Here is a 20,155-nt window from a genome sequence, read left to right as displayed (position 1 = left end):
GACAGCTGTCGTCTCTGGCTATCTGGAAGTCGCCTTGAGGTTCGAAGGGGCTCCTGCTCATGGTTTACAGGTACGTGGTTGTCGGATAATGGCTTCCGCGTATCGGATACTTTTCAAAATACCCCAACACCACCTTCTGTTACCTCACCCCCAATGCAAGCAATCCTTGGATTTTACCCATGTTGCACAGATCACCCTTGTCACTCTCGGCTCTCTACGAGAGCCAGTGCGTTGGCAACCGCATAAAAGCACTTTGTCTCTGTCTCGACCTGAGCAGTATGATATTTCTTTGGCATCCTCCTGTAGAGTAGGCGCGTAAAGTGTGACTATTTTCAGAAGGCTTTCTCGTCCGAATGACAGGTGCTCAATTGTGGCGTTGGCGGAGGGTATTTCACAGGAAGTGTAAGCGCCCTGAAGGAATAGGACAGCACCAGCTATACAGACGGGCAGGGCCAGTCAAAGAAGGAGTGGTCGGACATACAGTCTCTGCCTCAAGCTGGTCTTGCAGATAATGGGATCAATGGTGGACTACACATCACTGCTCAATCTGCATGGAAGCGACCCTGACGGGGCTCACCTGGAGTCCCACTTGGATGAGGACCATGGCCATCCTGCTCACCCAGACCAGATTCAGCTCCATCACAGTGCCAACTCGATCCTTGAGGAGGCCAGTCAGCTTGTGCAAGAGCACAACCGCAACAGGATGCATCTGCTCCAGCATGACATGGTGCAGGTAGACACTAGCCCTTTTGAATTCATGGCATCGTAATGGATTTCTGCTTTTGCACTGCCAATTTTCTGCATGGGGATGATCTCTGACTGCTTTTGCTCAATGCAGGACCCCACGCTGCACCCAGAGTATGTGTCTCAAGTGCCCATCCAAAAGACGTGCAGCAAGTGCAAGGAGACCAAAAGCGCCTCGGAGTTTTTCAAAGACAAGAGCAAGCCAGATGGCATGTACTCTCAGGTGCACACTTGTTCAAGGGGCTCTCTCTCTCTGCTGTGAACTTTTGACCAAGCAGGTTCCCTGGTTTGCATTGTCAATTTTTGCTCTGCCTCCAAGGGCTAGTGGGATCTGCCCAGTGGATATGGTGAGGGTTCCAGATTGAAAAGGACCCAATGGAACTGCTTTGTGGCTGTGCAGTGCAAGCTGTGTGCAACTGCTGAGGAGCGCCGGCGAAGGGAGTCCAGGCCGCAGGTGGAGCCAGAATTGATGAAGACCGCCAAGAAGTGCACGCGGTAACTGTATTCTTTGCCTCTTATTCTTATAGAAGAACCCTGCCGGCTAGGGAGGCGCCTTCCTTGCTTCGTACAGCACCATGCCTCAACAAATCCCATCTTTTCAGACTTCTTGTAAAGAATTTTGTAGCCTGCAACCTTAGCGGTTTGCTTGGTGGCTGCTGCAGGTGTGGCATAGACAAGCCTGCCAGCGCCTTCTGCCGCAACAAGCGCTCCTTCGACGGCCTCTACTCGCAGTGCCGCAGCTGCGTCTCTGACAAGGTCGGTGGCTCACCTCGCGCGCAGCTGTGCATGCTTGTTGACGGGACTGAACACTGAGCGCTCTGGATCCCTGGCCTTCAAGAGTTCATGTGCATTAATCTTCCGGTGTCATAAACTGGCAAATGTGGCGGCTCACAGATCCTGTGCACATGAGCTCCATAGGAATGCAATGAATGCACTCGTATTCGCTTGTCATGCAGAAACGATATCGGGCACCCCTTTGATTGGTGGTAAATACTTTCTTACACTCATGGGGCCTGCAGGACAAGGACCGGCGGCAGAAGATGCTGATCGCGAAGCCGGAGCCGGTGCCTAGCAAGATGTGCAGCCGCTGCAACACCCAGAAGACCTGCGAGGACTTCTACCGCGACGCCTCCAAGCCTGACGGCCTCCAGGTGCTGCTCGCTACCATGCATTTGCACGTCTCAGTCTCTGTAACCATCGAAATACGACTTGCCTCTTGACTCCAAATTTCAGGCGCGTTTGTCGGTTCCTCCCTCTGTATCTGAGAAAGTGATGGCGCATGCCAGCCTATGCCTCAGGAATGTCTATGAGCATACACAGGTATGCCAGCTATCGAGCACCAATTCCCCCACCTCTGATCTTATGTACAACCGCTCTTCTTGTGTCACGGCCCAGCCAGCACACATGCATGTGAACAGCAATCGTATATCGATCCTGCAAGGTTCAAGTGGAATGAGCAGATAGGGCCACACATGCCACAAGGAGCTTGTCTGTGTGTGACTCGCACATGCTGAGTGTGATCTCCTACCTATCACCGGCCTGTCATGGACAGACCTAGGTCTGCATCTGGCATGGCAAGCAGCGTCTGTGGCTGCGCCGGCAGTGCTCTGCAAAGGCATGTGTTGATAACCCTCCCGAATGGCGCAGACGTACTGCAAGCCGTGCCTGTGCGCGAAGCACAAGGAGCTGCGCGACCGCAAGCGCATACGCTGCATCCAGGCGCACCTGGGAGCCACCGGGCAGCTGCACCTCGACCCCGCCCACGCCCAAATTGCGGACAGCAACGCCGACCCCTATGCAAGTGAGCACCTGTCATTGCAGTGCCTTCCTTTACATGGGCACCCCGTCACTGCCAGAATGCCACACAAAGGCGATGCATGCCACAAATGCAATGCACCAAAATTATGTCAGATTGCAAGATTTGCACTGTAGTAGTCGGCGTTGTCATCGACAAGGCGCTTTTCGACAGGAGACAGGCTGGCTACACACATCCCACACCCCTGCTTGAAGGGTCATGCATGGTTCCCAGATGGCCCCCGCGCATTTATGTTGTTGTGAGGCGCACAAGCAATGTTGAATGTCATGCATGGTTCTTAGACACCCCTCGGGCATGCAAGGCTGATGCGGGGGTGTGCATGGGCTGCCCAGGGCACCAGTCCTACCCGGTGTACAATGTGGATGGCAGCCTGCAGGGGCACATCACGCTAACAGACAGCAGCCACGCTGACCTGGACGCGGCCGGGCTGCAGGCAGTGTATCCAGACGGCGTCGCGCAGGGCTACCCCATCGAGGTGAAGCCCTCTGCTGTATACTTCTTGATCTGCTATCCTGAAGGTCACAAGTGTGACATCTGCGTCAATAGAGAGCCCGTGGTTTGCTGGCAAAATTACATGAGGTCACTGGGTGCGGTACTCCAGAGAGCAGGGCTCTTTCTTTTGAGTGGAGTGCCTTGTCTGTGCCTAATGAAAAATAGATCCACAAAAAATCCTTAGCTTTGCAGATCTGTGTGTAGGGCAATTCATTGCATGAAATGCAAAGCAGGGATGCTTAAAGCCAGCCCTGGCTTGATCTGTGGGGCCCTCAGTCTCTCCAACTTTTGAAAGACAAGGGTTGGGAAGAAGTGTTCTACTTCTTGACGTTGCTGCATCAGATGCTGACGAGTGTTTTGGCTGCGGTGTGGTGGCAGGAGGGTGTGGAGGAGGGGCATGGTGCGGAGCAGCAGTATGTGGAGTACGATGAGCAGCACGGCTACCACACTGGAGAAGAGGGCTTTGCCGGCCAGGCCGCCTCCGGCAGTGATCAGCACCCCGACGAGCAGCAGTGAGTGCCCCCACCTGTACTCTGCATGCTGCGAGCATTATCGCCAGAGAAAAATTCCCCGTGCAGCTGTGTGCACTGCAAAAAGCCCCCCTTGAAACTGCTTTCCCTTGATGTCTACGAGGAAATGGCTTGCGTGCCACACAGGACTTGAGCAGCACTTCTAGACGCTTGGTTGTCTGACCTTCCCTGCCTGATCAGAGGCTGCTGCTGCTGCTCATCATACGTTCCTGCATCTTCCTTGCAGACATGGACATGTGGCAATCAAAATTTATTGCACGGTTTTCCTGCCAAGAGGCAAGGTGGGTCTGCAGACAAGCTGCACAATTACAGGCTGCCAAAATCCTACCCCTCAATGAACTCGCCAAATTCAAGCAAGACCCAATCAAATCTACAGCGCCCCTTGCCAGCCAGGGCCAGAGCAACAAAGTGATATCAAATGAGTGCCATGTGTTACAGGTACCTGGCGCAGCAGGAAGGGGAGGTTGGGTATCAGGAGGGGGAGTACATCCAGGATGGCGCACAGCAGGAGTATGTCCACGCTGACGTGGACGGATACCACCTGGTGCAACCGCAGGACTATGACCCCAACAATGCAGACCAGGTGAGGGCTCTGCGCATCTTCACATTAGTATAATCATTATCACATGCTGTTCCTGCGAAGAGGCAAGGTGCGTCCTGCAGACAAGCCGCAGTTAAATGCTGTCATGATCCTACCCCTAATGGATTTTCAAATTACATGCATGCAGAGACTGATCAGTCTTTAATAGTTGATGATGCCCTAGGGCTGCCCTTGTCAACCTCTTGCAGCGTCGCTCACATTTTTTTCCCAGCTACCTAGCACGGCACCCTATTGTGTCATGTCATAGTGATACTACTGGTTGTCTCCACCCTTCAGATTGCAGTGCTGATGGGTGAGTGTGTGCAGGTCTATGAGGGGGATGGGCACGCGTATGAGCAGCAGCATGAGGACAATGGTGGGGCACACCACGGTCACGAAGACCTGGTGCTCAACTTTGGCGAAGAGGCGGTACACGGCGGAGGATATGTTGAGGACCACAGACAGCTCAAGCGCTACCGCGTGCGCTGAAAGCTTCGATTGAAGCCTCGACGCCGTAATCATAGAATTTCATGCTACTTTATGCAAGGCCCTGTTTGCACATGTATCCGATGCTTCCGCCCTGTGTGATGTTGAGATCAGCTTATTGCCCCTGGAAACATTATAGTTGAAGTATACTATTTGCTGTGAATCACAACATGCGATTAGTACCTGACATGTTGGCAGACACATGCATTTCAGGGGAACGCTGTTATACCGTATAAGTAATTGCTATGTTCCTCCCACTATATCAATGAAGTGCATAGGAAAGTGACAATGGCTGCTAGATTAAAGAGCAGTTAGTGCCTGAGCCTTCAAATGCTATGAATGCCAAGAAGTCATCCTGATCTTGTGTGAATGATTGCTCTTATTCTTACAGAGACATGATACGTTTAGTTGACATGCGCAGCACATTATTCTCCTGTACTTTCTCTCATTTGAGTGTAGTTTCATGCTCTGTTCCCAATAATTGCCTCATCATTTGCACATACTTTGGAAAATCATCAAAAAAATTGTTATGTCTTTTCTCATTCTTCTTGTGCCTTGGCTCAAGGGCAGATGGATGCCTGGGCGGCACTGAAAGGCAAATTGGAGTCACCTGTGAGATTGTTTGAAGTCTGAGAAGTGAACAGACTCCCAATTTATTCTGTACAGCACCATGATGGTTTGGCTTCTAGGTACCTCACTGGATGGCCTCTGCACTGGGCCTTGCTTTGTTGTCTCACATTGCCCGCAAATTTCCCCCCCCCCCCGACCTAGGCGAACCTCGCTGAGAGCATGGTTTGCTGACTGCCAAAATTTGTCACCGCGCCCTCTTTCCTGCTCTGGCCACCTCAGACTGCAGCTGTTGGGTCATCGACATTTGCCTCAAATTTGATGGCATGGGCAGCTGCATGGAGGGAGCAGCTCTCTGCCCAGCTTCCTGCAGGCGCTGGCTTCTGCGCAGCTGCAGCACATCAGTGCACTGGGACTGACAATGGATGGCATACCTTTCTGCTGACACCATCCTATCTGCCTGGGTCCTGGGCAGCTTGCATCCCTGCTCAAAGGACTGCGAAAGCTCTGCCTCAGAGGCATCGGCATGAGCCTCTGCAAGGGCTGTGGCTGATGGGGGCTCTGCAGAAACCTCCATGGGTGCATGCGCTCTAGTGACCTCTCTCTGCTCTCTTCTGTGACTGCTGCTGGGTCTCTGCTGCCTCGCCTCCGGCTTCGTGCCGATCGCTGCAACTGCCTGCTGGTAGTACCACTGCCCAGGCAGCAGTGGCTTCTGTGCTGTGGCCTGCAAGTGCTGCTGAGTTGTCGGTGCTGCAATTCGCTGCAGGTGCTTCTCTGCAGGCGGCTGCCTGACTGGCCCTGGGCGCTGCACTGTGGGTGGAGTGCGGCTGATTCTGCTGCGAGCTGCCATCCGCTGTTGCGCGTCCGTAAGGACACATGAGCAGATGGCAGCCAGCCTGTGTGAGAGTCCTAGCCCATCTATCAGCGCCAGCACCGGTGCCAGATCGCGCTCTTCCTGCTCAGCAAAGAATATGCCCAACTCTTTTCAATATCTCATCCACTCAGATGTCCGGGCAATGCAGCATGCCTCTGTTAGCGGTAAAACTGGTGCACAGGCTTTAACCTGGTGCTCCTGATACAACTGAAATGTGGCTCGGCCATGCATGCATCCGTGACCATGCACCTCCTGCTCATGACACAGTCAGGCAGTACCTCGATGTGCATCCTCCAGGAAGCTTTCTGCAGCACTATACCCTGCCACCGCAGCATCTCGGTCCTCCACCATTTCATCGAGTAGAGCTTCTGCCGAGGAGCCGTATGCATGTAGTCCAGGTAGCTGCGCAGGATGGTGCTCAAGTGGGAGCGGTACTGGCTGCATGCAGGAGAATACCACTGGTCATTAGTACATGGGTAGCTTGGCACATGGGTATCTTGGCAGATGAGCTGCAGGAGATAGGCATCAATGGATGCTTGATAGCGTACTGCAAGAGCTTTCTGACACAGCACTCTCAAGGCAACAAAAAAACAGCACAGATTGCATTGGCTTCGGGGACTGTTTTGACATGCATGCTTGCTCAGCAGCCTGAGAAGGCAGCTGAGGGGAGGATGCATGCCTGTTGTACTGCTCCAGGATCCAGAACACGGCCATGAGCAGCTCTGGCTGGGTGGCCAGAATGGCAGGCTTCAGGTTGGCCCGCTGGCACAGCACAAAGGCTGCAGCCAGCGTTCCCTCCAGGGGCCTTGCGCAGTTTATGGGCAGCATCTTGGCAGCTGCCATGCTGGACAGCGCTGTGATCACCTCCGGCGCCATGCAACCTGGCACCATTACCGGTACACACACATCAAGATTGGCAATGGTGCTTTGGCAGCTCTGCGCAATGTTGTGCATGACAGGGTGGCACTCAGCATGCTCTGGACCCTTTGCAGGACACACAAGTGTGGGTGAAGTTCTTGAATCTTGCATCTATGTTTTGTGGTTGTGTAGATGCAGGGTTGATGGGAAGCTCATACCTCGCATGAAGGACAGCATCCTGTCGCGCTGGGCTACATCATCCAGCAGGGCCTCCATTGGCAAGGCACTGAGAGATCCCAGCTTCTGAGGTGCAGGCAGCCTCCTCTGCGTTTGATCTGCATTGACATGCCTCACATCCTGAGCCTGCATGCGAGACAGACCTGCCAGCGGTCCTTTGAACCCATGCATTCAGCAATATTGAACAATATTGACAGGCATGTCGACATGATGGGCAGTCAGGATGGGAGCATCCATTAAGGGGACTTGCTCCAAACTCTTACCATGCCATGGCAGAGGTTTGCCTGCAGCGCCAGCAGGGCACAGCTGCTGTCCGTCCTCTCTGCCCGTGTGAGTCTCTTGGATGTGTGAGGGCCTGCTGACACCTCCATGCAGAGCAATCTGCCCCCTCTGTGCAAGCATGAGTGTCTGCTCGCTGCATGCTCTGCTTTCCTGCTGCGCTGCGTTGCTGCAGTCCCTCAATGAGACATCAGCTGAGCGGTCATTCCAAGTTGACATGGCATTGCTCGCATCATGCTTGCTGCTGGAGGACAGTTGGAGACCGTAGAGGTGGTTTGAGCTGAGAGCTGGAGTGCCCAGGATAGGATGAAGTGTGCAGCCAGCTGCTGAACTGTGGTCGCCAGCTGAATGCCAGGTGCTTGCGTTCCGATGCTTGCCTGTGCTGCCTTGCAAAGCTGTTTTGCGCGCTGGAGAGCTGCTTTGGCCAGCTACAAGCTGCTTACTCACACATGTGGCTGTCAGTCTGCGTCTTTTCATGCACGGTTCACTTGTGGGGCTGGTGCTGCTGTTATCCAGGCTTCCGCATTGAATGTCTGTCCTTGTGCCTGCATGCAGATGCCCGCAGCTGTTGCAGCTGCTTGGAAGTGAAGCAATGTCCTGAACATCTCGGAAGGAAAGAGGTCCTGAATCAGTTCTTACGAAGCTACCAAAGCCGTAGCTTTGCGATTATTGGTACATCCTTGACTTTGCCACAAGCCAGATGCCTTCGCACGGAGGAACAAAGTTTTGATCGGCAAGATCGCTCTGCCTTGATCTCTTTTCAGATTTACGAGTACCTTACCCGGACTGCCGGATCTCCACGGAAAGACCTGATCTTCATGCTCTGGATAATTCTTCAAGAGCTCAGCACGGTTTATACGTGCACCGCTTGACGAGTCATGTCCCTCACGCTGAGGTACCCGCTGAGGGATGGCGAAGGACAGAAAATAACTTAGCAAAGACTTCAACATCTACACCATCACGCATCAAAGGAAGAAACTCAATCTGCAGCAAGCCGATTGTACCTCAAATGAGGTGTATCGAGCTCTGCATCGAGCATCGGGCTTCTTGGAACTGAGCTGTCTGGAGGTGATGATGACGTACCACATGCATGGGAAAGTTTGAATAAATGCAATTGGGGCCAAATCCAGACTTCTTTTGGTCACAGAGTGAACGCCTTCAGGTTTTCTTCTCGCTAACATGTCCTTGCTAGGTGATGTATGAAAAGATGCACTGTGCATGTGTTGCAAGAGCCGTCCAAGCTTGGGAAGAGCTTGGCTACATGTCAGGCCTGCCCGGCAGTAGTGCACTCAATGGCTGTACATCATGATGCTGTAATAGCTTCTACGAAATTACAAAGGAGACAGACGTAGTTAAAGCACAAGGAACACTTTTTGCTGTCATCGTATATTATCAAATGTGTCCTGCAAAACATTAAAGCAGCAGCATGGCCCACGTGATACACATGACCAACTGCAAGACTGCTTGCCATCAGGCTGCTGCTCATGACTCAAAGGACCATGAATACATGTTGGCTTGCAATGCATCCCAGCGCACATTGCTGCTGTTAGCAAAATAGCAAGAAACAAGTTTTACCAATTCACTGCATGCTGCTCGTATCTTCAGCGTAGGATTCCAGAGGAAGCTGGCAATGGCCCTTGCCTCTGTGTACACAGGGCCAGAATGACCCTGATGCACATCATCCAACTATGGCTTGTTGCCTGTAACTCTACTTGTTGCACCAGCCTGGCGAGCGCAGTGCCTGGCTGTCATTCTCCTGACAGTATCGCAAGCGCATTGCCCGGCTGTCATGACGGATGACCATCCTCCATGAGAAGAGCCTGTCATGCTTCTGCAGGAATCTCTGGTGCTGACACCTCCACGTCGCTGTCAGGACTGGGCTCTGGCTCCAAGATTGGCTCGTCCAGCACCCTCAGGCAGTCATCAATCTGGTCTGGGGTCAGGAGGCCATATTCATACAGGTTGACCAGGTGCAGGACAAAGACACGCCGGATCGCAGGATTCGTGCTGAGGACTGCATGGTTGATCCTGGAGAAGCTCATGCAGCACTCTGGCACCTGCGGCCAGCACATGCATGCTAAACACCTCTGCCCTCATCTGCTGGTAGTAACTTCGGGCGTGCACCAGGTTTGTGCTCTTTTCTGCCGATTGAAGTGACCCCCCTATATGCGCAGACATGTATGCATGTCACGCTGTAGGCACTGCATTGAGCCAGAGATTACTAGGCAGATAGCAAGATGGCAGATGTTGTGGTGGGAGCACATAAGGACTTGCCTGGGCATCGGCATGCACTGGGTGGTTGCGCATGTGCACATTCCAGTTGAACATGAACACTTTCTCCATCTGGCAGAGATCACTCTTGGGCGCCAGCTTCCTCCGGCACCGACCCTGCAGCCCAAACATGTGGTCATACGTTTCGTTTTCCAGCAGCCAGAACAATGCATGCCAATCCTCAGCGGTTTCCTCCCTCTCGCAAATGGCTCAGATAGGGCTGCGGCCACCACATGCGGTCATTTCTGAGCCCTTTCAGAAGCCAGGACACTGCATGTCAGCCCTTGCTCCCCTCTTAGCTGTCACTGTGATGAGAAGCAGAATCGTTCATGATGGGAATTCTAGCCAGGAACAAAGCGCGACAGTGTTCCTGAGGCTGAGGACCGTCTTCCAGGCCTTGAAGGCCCTCTTTGCTGTGAAGTACTTAACCAGGGACGATCCATGATGCACGCCAGAGGGGATTGCAGCCAGGATCAAAGTGCGAAAATGGTCCTCAGGCGGATCTCACACCTTCCAGGCCTCCAGGTCCTCTTCATCATCGCTGTCAGGGGCTGCCTTGGGGTTGGCCATGATGGCAATCATCTCCTCCTGAGTCATCTGCACGGCCATGCGCGCATGATAGAAGCGGTGGTAGTTCTCGATGGGATCCAAGACCACCGGTGCCGCAGCCGCGCGCCTCCTCCGCCGCACAACTGGCACACCCTCGCCATTCAGATCCTGCGCATGCACATTGGTTGGGGTGTATTGCAGTCTGTACTGAACTGAAACCAGCATCATGCTTCAGTATCAAAACTTCCATTGGGTAGTGTCGCAAGGGGAAAGACCAACTCGATGATTTCAGCGGGCCCTCTGGTGTTCCCTTGATACAGCTGCAATCTGACAAGTTGACATAACATGCAGCCATATTTAGCCCCTTACCTCGATGCACAGCTAATTTAAGAAAGGAGTATTTTCTGCGGGTGAGATATTTGGGGCAGAGCAGCATTGAACCACATGACAGCCTGATTGCAATATTCAGCAAAATGCACTAGCCTGCAACATGCGCCAGGTACAATAATTGAGACAATGGCAATCTGCCATGTGTCACCTGCAGGTCAGCAGCTCCGTCAGGGCTCCTGGCAGAGGCCAGCAATGTCAGGCGTGCCCTCTTTACGGCCGGCGCTGTGGAGAACGGCACAGGGAATGGCGGCCTCTTGCGGCCATCACTGCGGTATTGCTGCACCCTGAGCTTGCGCTGGGAGGGCGGGCAGAAGAAGGAGAACTCCTGCATCACATTTAATCATTTCAGAATATGCAGAGCTGACATCTGTCATTATGGTGGTCTGGAATCTTCACCTGCTCCATAGCAATTTACAGTTGCAGGATGAGAAGATACCTTGCCGCTATGGTTGCAAGCACAAGCTCTGAGCTCACAAAGCTCAGATCTGAGATCCTGCCGACATGCGTGGGAATGTCAGGGCTGCTCATGTGCAGTATGAGTACCTTGTTCACAGGATCCCTCATGTTCTTGGCCTCAGGGTCCTGGAAAGCGCTGCTTGCGTTGTATATGTCCTCCCTTGGCTCCAGGGACACGACTGGTAGCGCATTGCTGTCTTTGGGGTAACCATAGACGAACAGATCATGGCTGGCCTCCAAATGTTGCGTCAGTCCCTGTTGCACATTCACCATATTCCGTCAACAGCCATCAACAGCGCGACTTGAAACAAACCAGCAGTGAGGCTGTGCTGCTCTTCAAAACATGACATTATTTGCACGGGAGTATATTCATTGTGAACATCAGTGTCTTGGGCGTCACGTCATGCACTTCTAAGCATGCTTAACTCACCAGAAAGCTGCGGGTTTGAAGCCGGCAAAAGGGGCAAGAGAAGTTGGTCACAATCTCGACCACGTAGTGCTTAGTCACAGGACTGAGAAACCTCAGGTACACTGTTCCGCATGAAGCCGGCCCCCTCCGTCCCTCAACACCCCGGATTCTTCCCTGCAAATTTGCAAGAGCACATGTCACGCTGTCATCAATGCCCCTACAGGCTTCCCAACACTCAGGCTGGTACCAGAGCTTGTCAAAGATTGCTTGCAGAAAGACTTACCGCAGGTCCTTCCAGCTTGCCAGGCTCTCTGGGTGCCCGCAGGTGGGGTGGCAGGGGCATGTCAGCATCAATCATGCCCAGGCCCACTTGCACTGTCATGGAAGGCTGTCCACCGCGTGTGTGTGTCCTAAATCTGATGGACGATTTCTCCCGAGGAGGATGGCCATTCACAGCAGTCCCCGCACAGTGCACCCTGAGAGTCGCTGGCTGCAATGCCACCTGCAGCATGCATGCTCCCACAATTGCGTTCTGCTTCACGCAGACATTGGCAAAGACACGGAAGAAACACCAGGGCGCTGTCAATAGTGCTATACCTTGTTGCTAGCTGGCTTCACCAGTGAGGAAACCCCCCACAACACCCTTTCCCCAGCCTTCAGCAGTGAGAAGACGCTCTTCTCAGTCAATCTGGGCACTAGCTGAGTGCCATGTAGAATTCCAATCCCCGTTTTGTCCATGCAGTCTCCTGCAGCATATGACATGTGGAGACTGCTCACATGATGCCATTGACGTATCTTTCTTGCACTTGGAATCTAGATCACAACAGGGATGGGCATTCGCATGAGACAAGTCTTGCATCTTTTAAGGCAGTATTGGAAGGAGGGCAATGTCCACTCACGGGCAACAATGAGGATGACACAGAAGTCTGATGCGAGCGATTGCTCGGTTGGCAGCCTCAGTGGAACAGAAACACCGTTCTCTTTCACTGGGACATGCATCAACGCAGCACTGCATGGCACGTATTCCTGCACACAGCAAACTCCTAAACACAAGACCATCAAGAATGTATCCGTGATCTCAGCATGCATGCACCTCACATTCCTGTATTAGATTACTGAAGCAATGTGGAATTCAGATGCATGCCAATGTCACAATTTTTCTATCAGTCATGGCAGTTCTGCACGTCTTGCATCCGTACCCGGCTTCCGTCTACAGGCTGATGGGACAGCACAGCTATCACTGACACCCTCTCAACCGGCAGATTCCCAAAGGGTCCTCCAGTCTCATCCTCGTACACTGGTTCTGTAGGTAGGCTAATGGTGACCAGGACGGACCTGTGCCTGTCAACATGCAACACTGTTTTTGTCAGCCTCTTCCTGATGTTCAGAGAGTTCAGTGATGTTCAGCAGCCCTTACTGGTCCGGCATACAGTAGCAGGCCATTTTATTGGGAACATGTCATGGGGAACCGTGCATGCTAAGATATGCATGTGGATCCCATCGTTTGCTGTGGTTAAGTAGACTGTTACCTCTGGCTTTTGGACCGATTCTCTGCACCAGCTGAGGCCTGGGAGTAGCTGAAAGATCGCCTGAGGATGTACGGCTGTACAGGACACAACACGTCGCATTACTTACTCGCACAGTAACCAGCACATGCGACAATGTAAGGTCAGACAAGCCGTCAGGCAAAGTGATGGACCAATTCTCATACCTTGGATCTAGCACGTTCAGCAAGTGCATTGTAGACATTGGTGGGAATGATATAATGCTTGAATGATTCTACTAAGTCCTTTTCCCCCTGGGTTTGTGGCCGGCTTGGTTCTCTGTCAATCTCCATGGCCTCAGCCCCATCAGGGGCCCCAGCGTCTGCAGGGCTCCGTGCCTGCTTCAGACACTGCCGTATGTCACCCACACTGAGTACTGCAGCTGCTTGTGACTCAGTGAACCATGTAGCACGGTCTGTGAGTGTGGCCTCTGCCGGATATAGTGTGGCCAGTGGTCTACCTCACAACAAAACGCTATAAAAATCAAGAAGATGTGCAATTTTTACCAACCTACTGATGGGCGTTCCAGCGTGTGTGTAGGCAAATGCTCATCATTGCTTTCTGCGATTATGATCGGTGTGTCTAATGTCCTTTTAAACACAGCAGATTTATAGTGTGGCAATACACTCTTGTTTAAGTATTAAAAGTACTTAATGGATGCGGCACAAAATACTCTGATTGGGTGTGCACTGCGTTGGTGATCCCGCCAAGCACTGCTCCCATTCCACCTGAGCCTTAGTGGGTCGATGCACAGTTGCAGTACTGTCATGACAAAGGATCCCCTTTCTATTGATCTACCCTGCAGGTCTACAGCAAACACAGTGATGTCTCTCCTGCTGTAACTGAAGTTTGGCCTGCAGAACCCTGGATATCATCTCCCCTTCCACCCCAACCTAACCCAAGGGGTTGACGTAAATAGATGACGTACGAGTAAGCATCTTCTGTTGGATGTCTACTTCACATTGCACCACTTCGTTCGCCGCTTTTCAGGCTTGATTAAGGGGAGAATGTCAGCTGCTGTGTTCTACGACCACTTGTCGGTGGGCATAAGGCGTGACCAGGAAGTGGTTCACAAGGTACAAATGTGGTGGTGGCCCTCATAATTGTTCACTATTCCAGGGATTAATGTTCGTAAAACTCTCTCCGGTGCCGCATCTGTTTGTGGCTGGTCCGTTCCTCGGGCTTGGGTGAAGATTTGCTGAGGTTGACTACGGGTCCTGCTTTTGCAGCCTCGAAGCGGTGGAAGGATGCGCCGACTACTCCGGAAGTCTCTGTGGTCAAACTTCAGCATGACTCCACAGCATCTTTAGCCGCAGGCTCGGAGACAGAGAGCAAGCGTGTTGTCCTGCTTTGCGGCGATGAGGTGGACTACGAGGCTGCTGCATGCCAAGCAGGCGTACCATACATTGACATACAGGATCTCCGAAAAGGATATGCACAATGCCACCAGCTTGGTAAGGTTTTTCAATGCGTTGCTCTTTTGGAAACCCGGCCCATGCTTCCCCAAGCTCAGGGTGCAAAGTACTCTCGTACTTCTCGGGCTTGGCATTCTATTTATTCACGCCAAATATATTGCCTGATGTATTTTTGCTGGTTGTGCCCATCATTTGCCCAGGTACTTTTGCTCGCAACTGACCTTTTGCCGCTGATCGCTGACCTTCAGAAATTTCGTCAATGTCGGCTTATGTGCTGCAGGTTTCTCCCAGATGCACTTCTGGTGCAGCCTGAGGGCTTTGAAGTTCGTTCCATCATTCGTTGGCTTTGCTACCATTTGAAGAACAGGCCACTGAAGGAGGGTGTGACGTTGCTGAAGATCGACCAAAACTTGTCAGATCTGGTGAGCCTATGTGGGTCTTGAAATGAGCTATTGAACTTGTCTCCTTGCATAGATTGGAGGTACTGCATTATTGGCGCCACGTGTATGTAGCATCTCCACTGCTTGCATGTGAAGCTCTATCATGCTCTTGTGGGTGCAGCTGCCATCACTTTCACATGCTTATGTGCTTAGCCTTCTTTGTCCTGATACAGGTCAAAGCAGCAGGAAGGAATCAAAAGGAGGGAGTGTAGGCCTACATGTCAAAGCAGCAGGAAAAGTTTCAAAGGAGAGGGTGAAGGCCTACAAGGTGAGGAGTAATCCTGGCAGCTGTAAGATGTTCCACTTTATTTGATCTGTCCCAAAATCAAGCTTGAAGATAGTATGGTTAGGGTGCCTCACTAGCTCAAGGTCGAATGGTTATTGCATGTTGCTGTTCTGTTGCTGTTCCACTGTGCTCGTTATATGTTTAATTGCCCAGCCAGGCTGATTTGTGGGATACAACATTTGTTCCGATGCAACATCTGACAATCTGCTTGCTGCAGGTCTTCGTGTCAATCCGGAGATTGAGCCCATCCCAGAGGCGTGCACTCGCAAATCTACAAGAACAAGCAGCAGCGCATGCCGAAATTTCCTTGGGGATCATACAAAGACAGCTAGACCTGCTGGATCAGACTGGGGCGTGGCCGATGGATGGGCTGGGTCCACCACCTGTTCCCCGAGATTATGGTATGTCTGTAGGATACAAGAACTCCTGTGAACATCATCATGATGTCCTGCAGAAGTCAGAGGTTGTGAACCGTTAAGAATCCAGATTTATCAGATCATGGATTACTGGCATGCATGGGTGATTTTGTCAGACAGATGGGATGGTGAGGGCACTGCTGCTGAGTACAAAAACTGTTGGCAAGCACTAAGGTCAGGGACAGCCCCTAGATAAACGTGCACAGTGGGAAGCGCACAACCCTGGATATCATATCCCCTCCCATTCCACGTGTTACAGGGGAATGAATTAACATGTCCGAGTCACTGCCCACATCAGCTCGTCCTTTCCACGTTGACACCAGCGGTTTCCAAAATTGCGGACAGAAGTGCAGGCATAAGAGTGATTTGGGACCACAGAACAGTCTAAGGAAAGCGATGGACGAGGTGTCGCAAGCCACGGGGTGCCCCACGCTGTGCCTGACCGACCTGAGCGCCAAGCAGCTTCGATCTGCTGTTGTGCTCCTGCGCGCTGACTTCAACGTGCCGCTGGACGGTGAAGGACACATAACCGATGACACGCGTCTCAGAGAGTCGCTTCCGTCGATCTCCTTCCTGATCAAGCATGGCGCCAAGGTCCTGTTGGCCAGCCACCTCGTAAGTGGACCCCGTGCCTTGTCACCGTGCTCCAACACGCTCGTCGTTGCCTCCTTCCTACTTGCTGTTTCCAACCTCCTTTAAACAGTATTGACGTTATTGATGTCTGCAGGGTCGTCCCAAGGGGGTAGATGACAAGCTGCGACTGTCCCTAATCGCTCCAAGGCTTGCCGCGCTTCTGCACCAGCAGGTGGGCCTGCTCGATCCCTCGGAACTGCCCCTATTAGCAGAAATTTATTATTTCCTAGGATGCCACAGAAATGAACAATTTCTGGTATTCCCAGAGAAACGACTCAGGTTCCCTGCAGGAACACGCTTGCTGAGTTGGCATGGGCAGTTACATCACTGAAGTTCTAGTAGGAAGTCTGTACATGTTTGATAGAGTGCGTGAATAAAGTGCAGGTGCAGCTGGCTAACGACTGCATTGGCCCTGATGTTGCACAGAAGGTCGCTGCTCTGAAGGAAGGGGAGGTGGGTGGCATTCCTCTCCTTCACAGCAATTCATCAGAATGTCCTCTATTCTTGCGAATTGCATACCATTTTATATAGTGATTGAGATGTGAATATTGATCTGCTTCGCAGGTGCTGCTCCTTGAGAACACCCGCTTCCACAGTGGGGAATGCAAGAATGATCCCTCCTTTGCACAGCAGGTGAGATCACTTGTTCATGGTACATATGCATGTAGTACTATGGATATCTGGAATCACCATGAACAATGCGAGCGATTGTCATGCATGCAGAAAGGTGGCTTGGATGCAGCATGCTTGCCATTCTGTTGCTGATTGTGTTCTATGTCCATCGGTGCAGCTGGCTGCGCCCGCTGACATCTATGTCAATGATGCCTTTGGTTGCGCGCATCGTGCCCATGCATCCACGGCAGGCGTCGCGAATTTTCTGAAGCCTGCAGTGGCTGGAATTCTCATGAAGAAGGTCCGAACAGCATGCTTCAAACGGTCTGCATGCAGTCATATGTGTCCCGAGTGCGAGGCGCTGGGTATTTAACCATGAAAGGAAGCAAGGTTTTTACTTGGTTTTGCCTCACATGCGCAGGAGCTTGACTTCCTGTGCAAGGCAATCAGCGCACCCACCCGCCCGTTTGCAGCCATTGTGGGAGGCTCCAAGGTGTCAAGCAAGATCAGCGTGCTGGAGTCCCTCATGACCAAATGCGACAGGCTCCTGATCGGGTATGCGCTCATTTCTGTATAGGACGCCTTTCCAAGCCATCAACATGCCAGTGCAATACAGCCTGATGCATGCCTGCATGCAAGCGGTCACCATACAAGTGATGCAGCAAGACCTGTGAATGCTGAAGTGCATGACCCAAATATTTGGGCACTAAAATGGATATATGGGGTCCAATGCCTCCTAAGAATTGCATGTCTGGGGCCTGGAAACTCATGCATGCATGTCCCATTTGCTCAGGGGAGGCATGGTGTTCACATTCCTGGCGGCGCGGGGCCTGTCTGTGGGGGCATCCCTGGTGGAGACCGACAAGTTGGAAGTCGCTCGGCAGCTGGAGGAGCACGCGCGCGCGCATGGCGTGCAGCTGCTGCTGCCGACTGACGTCATTGTCGCTGACAGCTTCTCTCCTGACGCGGCCGCGCGCGTCGTGTCCGTTGACGCCATCCCCGACCGCTGGATGGTGCGCTTGTGTCCTGTCCGTTGGAGATCATGTAGACAGTCAGACAATCTAGTTTACATCTTTGATGCATGCATGTCCTGCTCACTGTTTACTGCATGCCTCTCTGTTGCTGCTGCTGCCTTCCATGAAGCAGGAGCCTCATCTCCTCTTATGGGGAAAAGTTGGAATCCAAAGTTCATCCGTTTGCATGCATGTGATCTGCATGTAATGATGACACACATCCAAAGACCGCAACAGCATCCTTTGGCACGGCTGTGCGCTCAACAAATCGAGCTGAAAACAAAGGGACAAGAGAAATTTTCTTGTGCAGGGTCTGGACATTGGCCCGGCCAGCGTGGAGGCGTTCAAGGGTGCGCTGGAGGGCTGCAAGACGGTGCTGTGGAACGGGCCTATGGGTGTCTTCGAATTTGACAAGTTTGCCGCTGGCACGATGGCCATCGCCCACACCCTCGCCGATCTGACGCCCCGGGTGCGCAAAGTTCCCTTTCAATTGGCTTCTTGTGAAGCAGGACAACTACTGCATGTATGGGGTGTTCCATTGTGTCTGCCAAATTTTAGCAGGTGACAGCAAATTTGTCCCCTTCTGCTGCCAGCCTATCTGGGTAGCTATGAGCATGTCCCTGGGTGCCTAATTGCTTGAATTTGAGATTCACATGATGGCCCCCACATGTCAGACGTGCTGGTATTGCATGCAACAGGGCTGCACCACGATTATCGGAGGCGGTGATTCGGTGTGCGCTGTGGAGAAGGCCGGCGCCGCGCACCGCATGTCCCACATCTCCACCGGCGGCGGCGCCTCCCTGGAGCTTATCGAGGGCCGCACCCTGCCGGGCGTCGCCGCGCTCACCCCCTGCCCCGATGTGCCGGTGCGCCACCACATAATATGCCCACGCCCTTCTTCCTGTCACATGGCCTTAGTCTGTTCGAACTGTCCTTTGGCTTGGAGGTCCAGAAGCTTGCGCAATAATGGCGAATCAATCTGTGCGCTTAAAGACCTGATGCAACAACGGGAAAGTGCATGGCAGCAGCTGTGTGGACGTGCATCCGGTCCTGCAATCCTGTGACATCCCCTTCTTACCCTGGCGCTTGCACTGAATTGCCTGAGTGCATTCTCGCTTTTTTTGGAAGGGGCTGGTTTGTCATGTTTGCATTCTCACCTGTTCTAATTGAGAGGAGCTCGTCTTTTGTGAGGACGTTGTCATCTGCTATCATTGCAAGGAAGCTGGCATTGAAGCTATGACGCGTGCATGCAGGCGGCACTCCTGGTGGGCCAGTACATGTACCACGTGTCCTGCAACGCCATGTACAGCTTCTTGGGAGCGCTCCTGCACCGCGACACTTCTGGCAATTCCCTGGAGGCCGCTCTCGCGAACGAGGGCTCCGTCAAGGGGTCCCGTCTGCCGCGTACCTCTTCTCGCCCCCAGCTGGCCGGATTGTAGATCCAGATGGCTTTAGCAGCAGCCCTGTATGTAGATTCGCGGAGGCAGCAAGCACCACCACTTTCTTAGGTGGGCAAACCAATTTTGGATGTAGGCAGTACTGAGATATTACTGTGCCACTGGGTTTTGGAATTGCCCAGCACACTGCAGCATGGGCCAATGCTGATCTCTCCTCTACTGTTCAGTGAAAAAGATTCGGTCAGGTTTTGCAAATAGCATTAGGCTATATGGACAGGTGTTAAGATGTGTGATTTGTGTGTTCCGCGCTGTTTTGTACCTGGCAGCATTTCTTGCAGCCAGTCCATTTTGAACCTCACATGCTTGGCATTGATAGCGGGCACTCGCTCAAGCTTGCAGTGTCTGGCCTTCCTGAGAAAATAAGTATGTGCAATCCTTAGGTGTCGCTGCAATTAAGGGTGCAAGAGAGCAGCATTAATCAGACCAGGGTAGGACAAATTTGTGAGGAATGTAGGTGCAGCTGTATGCAGCAGAGGTTAGTCAGGCATTCATTGCCGAAGACAATTTTGAGGAACGTTCAGGTACCAGAAACCACTAGGGGAGTGGCTCAAGAAGAGTATAGCTATTATTTTGTTCCCAATTTTGGATGCGCTGACAATCGTGTCGCGTAGGAGGGAGCATATCCATATTTGAAGCAATTGTGCGCTGTGATAGAACAGTCCTTTTGCGATAGGTTCAGGTATTTGCTTGTGCTGCTGAGCGGGAATGCATGAAAGCTTCCTTCCCTGTGCAGAATCTGTGCCAGATAGACAGCCAGAGCGGAGCAAATGAGCACAGCGAGATTTCGACTCATTAGCTAAG

General features: G+C 52.4%; 4 protein-coding genes across 4 annotated transcripts; 2 read left to right on the top strand and 2 right to left on the bottom strand.

Moving 5' to 3' along the window:
• Positions 1-511: 511 nt before the first annotated feature.
• COCSUDRAFT_39870 (hypothetical protein) lies at positions 512-4,651 on the top strand (the record flags this gene model as incomplete). Its single annotated transcript, XM_005651402.1, has 10 exons — positions 512-733; positions 839-967; positions 1,145-1,239; positions 1,407-1,500; positions 1,764-1,895; positions 2,392-2,545; positions 2,893-3,035; positions 3,431-3,564; positions 4,021-4,165; positions 4,490-4,651. 10 exons carry the CDS (start codon positions 512-514, stop codon positions 4,649-4,651), a joined length of 1,410 nt encoding a protein of 469 aa, XP_005651459.1.
• Positions 4,652-5,462: 811 nt separating this feature from the next.
• On the bottom strand, positions 5,463-7,555 carry COCSUDRAFT_59417 (hypothetical protein; the record flags this gene model as incomplete). The annotated part of the gene is made up of 5 exons (XM_005651401.1): positions 5,463-6,170; positions 6,368-6,527; positions 6,778-6,970; positions 7,166-7,310; positions 7,448-7,555. 5 exons carry the CDS (start codon positions 7,553-7,555, stop codon positions 5,463-5,465), a joined length of 1,314 nt encoding a protein of 437 aa, XP_005651458.1.
• A 1,224-nt stretch (positions 7,556-8,779) lies between these two features.
• COCSUDRAFT_64718 (hypothetical protein) lies at positions 8,780-11,920 on the bottom strand (the record flags this gene model as incomplete). Its single annotated transcript, XM_005651400.1, has 6 exons — positions 8,780-9,520; positions 9,738-9,851; positions 10,245-10,451; positions 10,822-10,998; positions 11,217-11,384; positions 11,822-11,920. 6 exons carry the CDS (start codon positions 11,918-11,920, stop codon positions 9,287-9,289), a joined length of 999 nt encoding a protein of 332 aa, XP_005651457.1. The 3' UTR covers positions 8,780-9,286.
• Positions 11,921-16,035: 4,115 nt separating this feature from the next.
• On the top strand, positions 16,036-19,336 carry COCSUDRAFT_39868 (phosphoglycerate kinase; the record flags this gene model as incomplete). Its single annotated transcript, XM_005651399.1, has 10 exons — positions 16,036-16,254; positions 16,367-16,444; positions 16,657-16,725; positions 16,837-16,905; positions 17,063-17,185; positions 17,306-17,439; positions 17,678-17,897; positions 18,208-18,366; positions 18,596-18,763; positions 19,151-19,336. 10 exons carry the CDS (start codon positions 16,036-16,038, stop codon positions 19,334-19,336), a joined length of 1,425 nt encoding a protein of 474 aa, XP_005651456.1.
• Between the last annotated feature and the right edge of the window lie 819 nt (positions 19,337-20,155).

This window comes from Coccomyxa subellipsoidea (genome assembly GCF_000258705.1).
Source record: "Coccomyxa subellipsoidea C-169, whole genome shotgun sequence".
Lineage (NCBI taxonomy): Eukaryota > Viridiplantae > Chlorophyta > Trebouxiophyceae > Coccomyxaceae > Coccomyxa > Coccomyxa subellipsoidea.
Note: the sequence above shows the minus strand (reverse complement) of the source record. Positions and strands in the feature narration are given on the sequence as shown.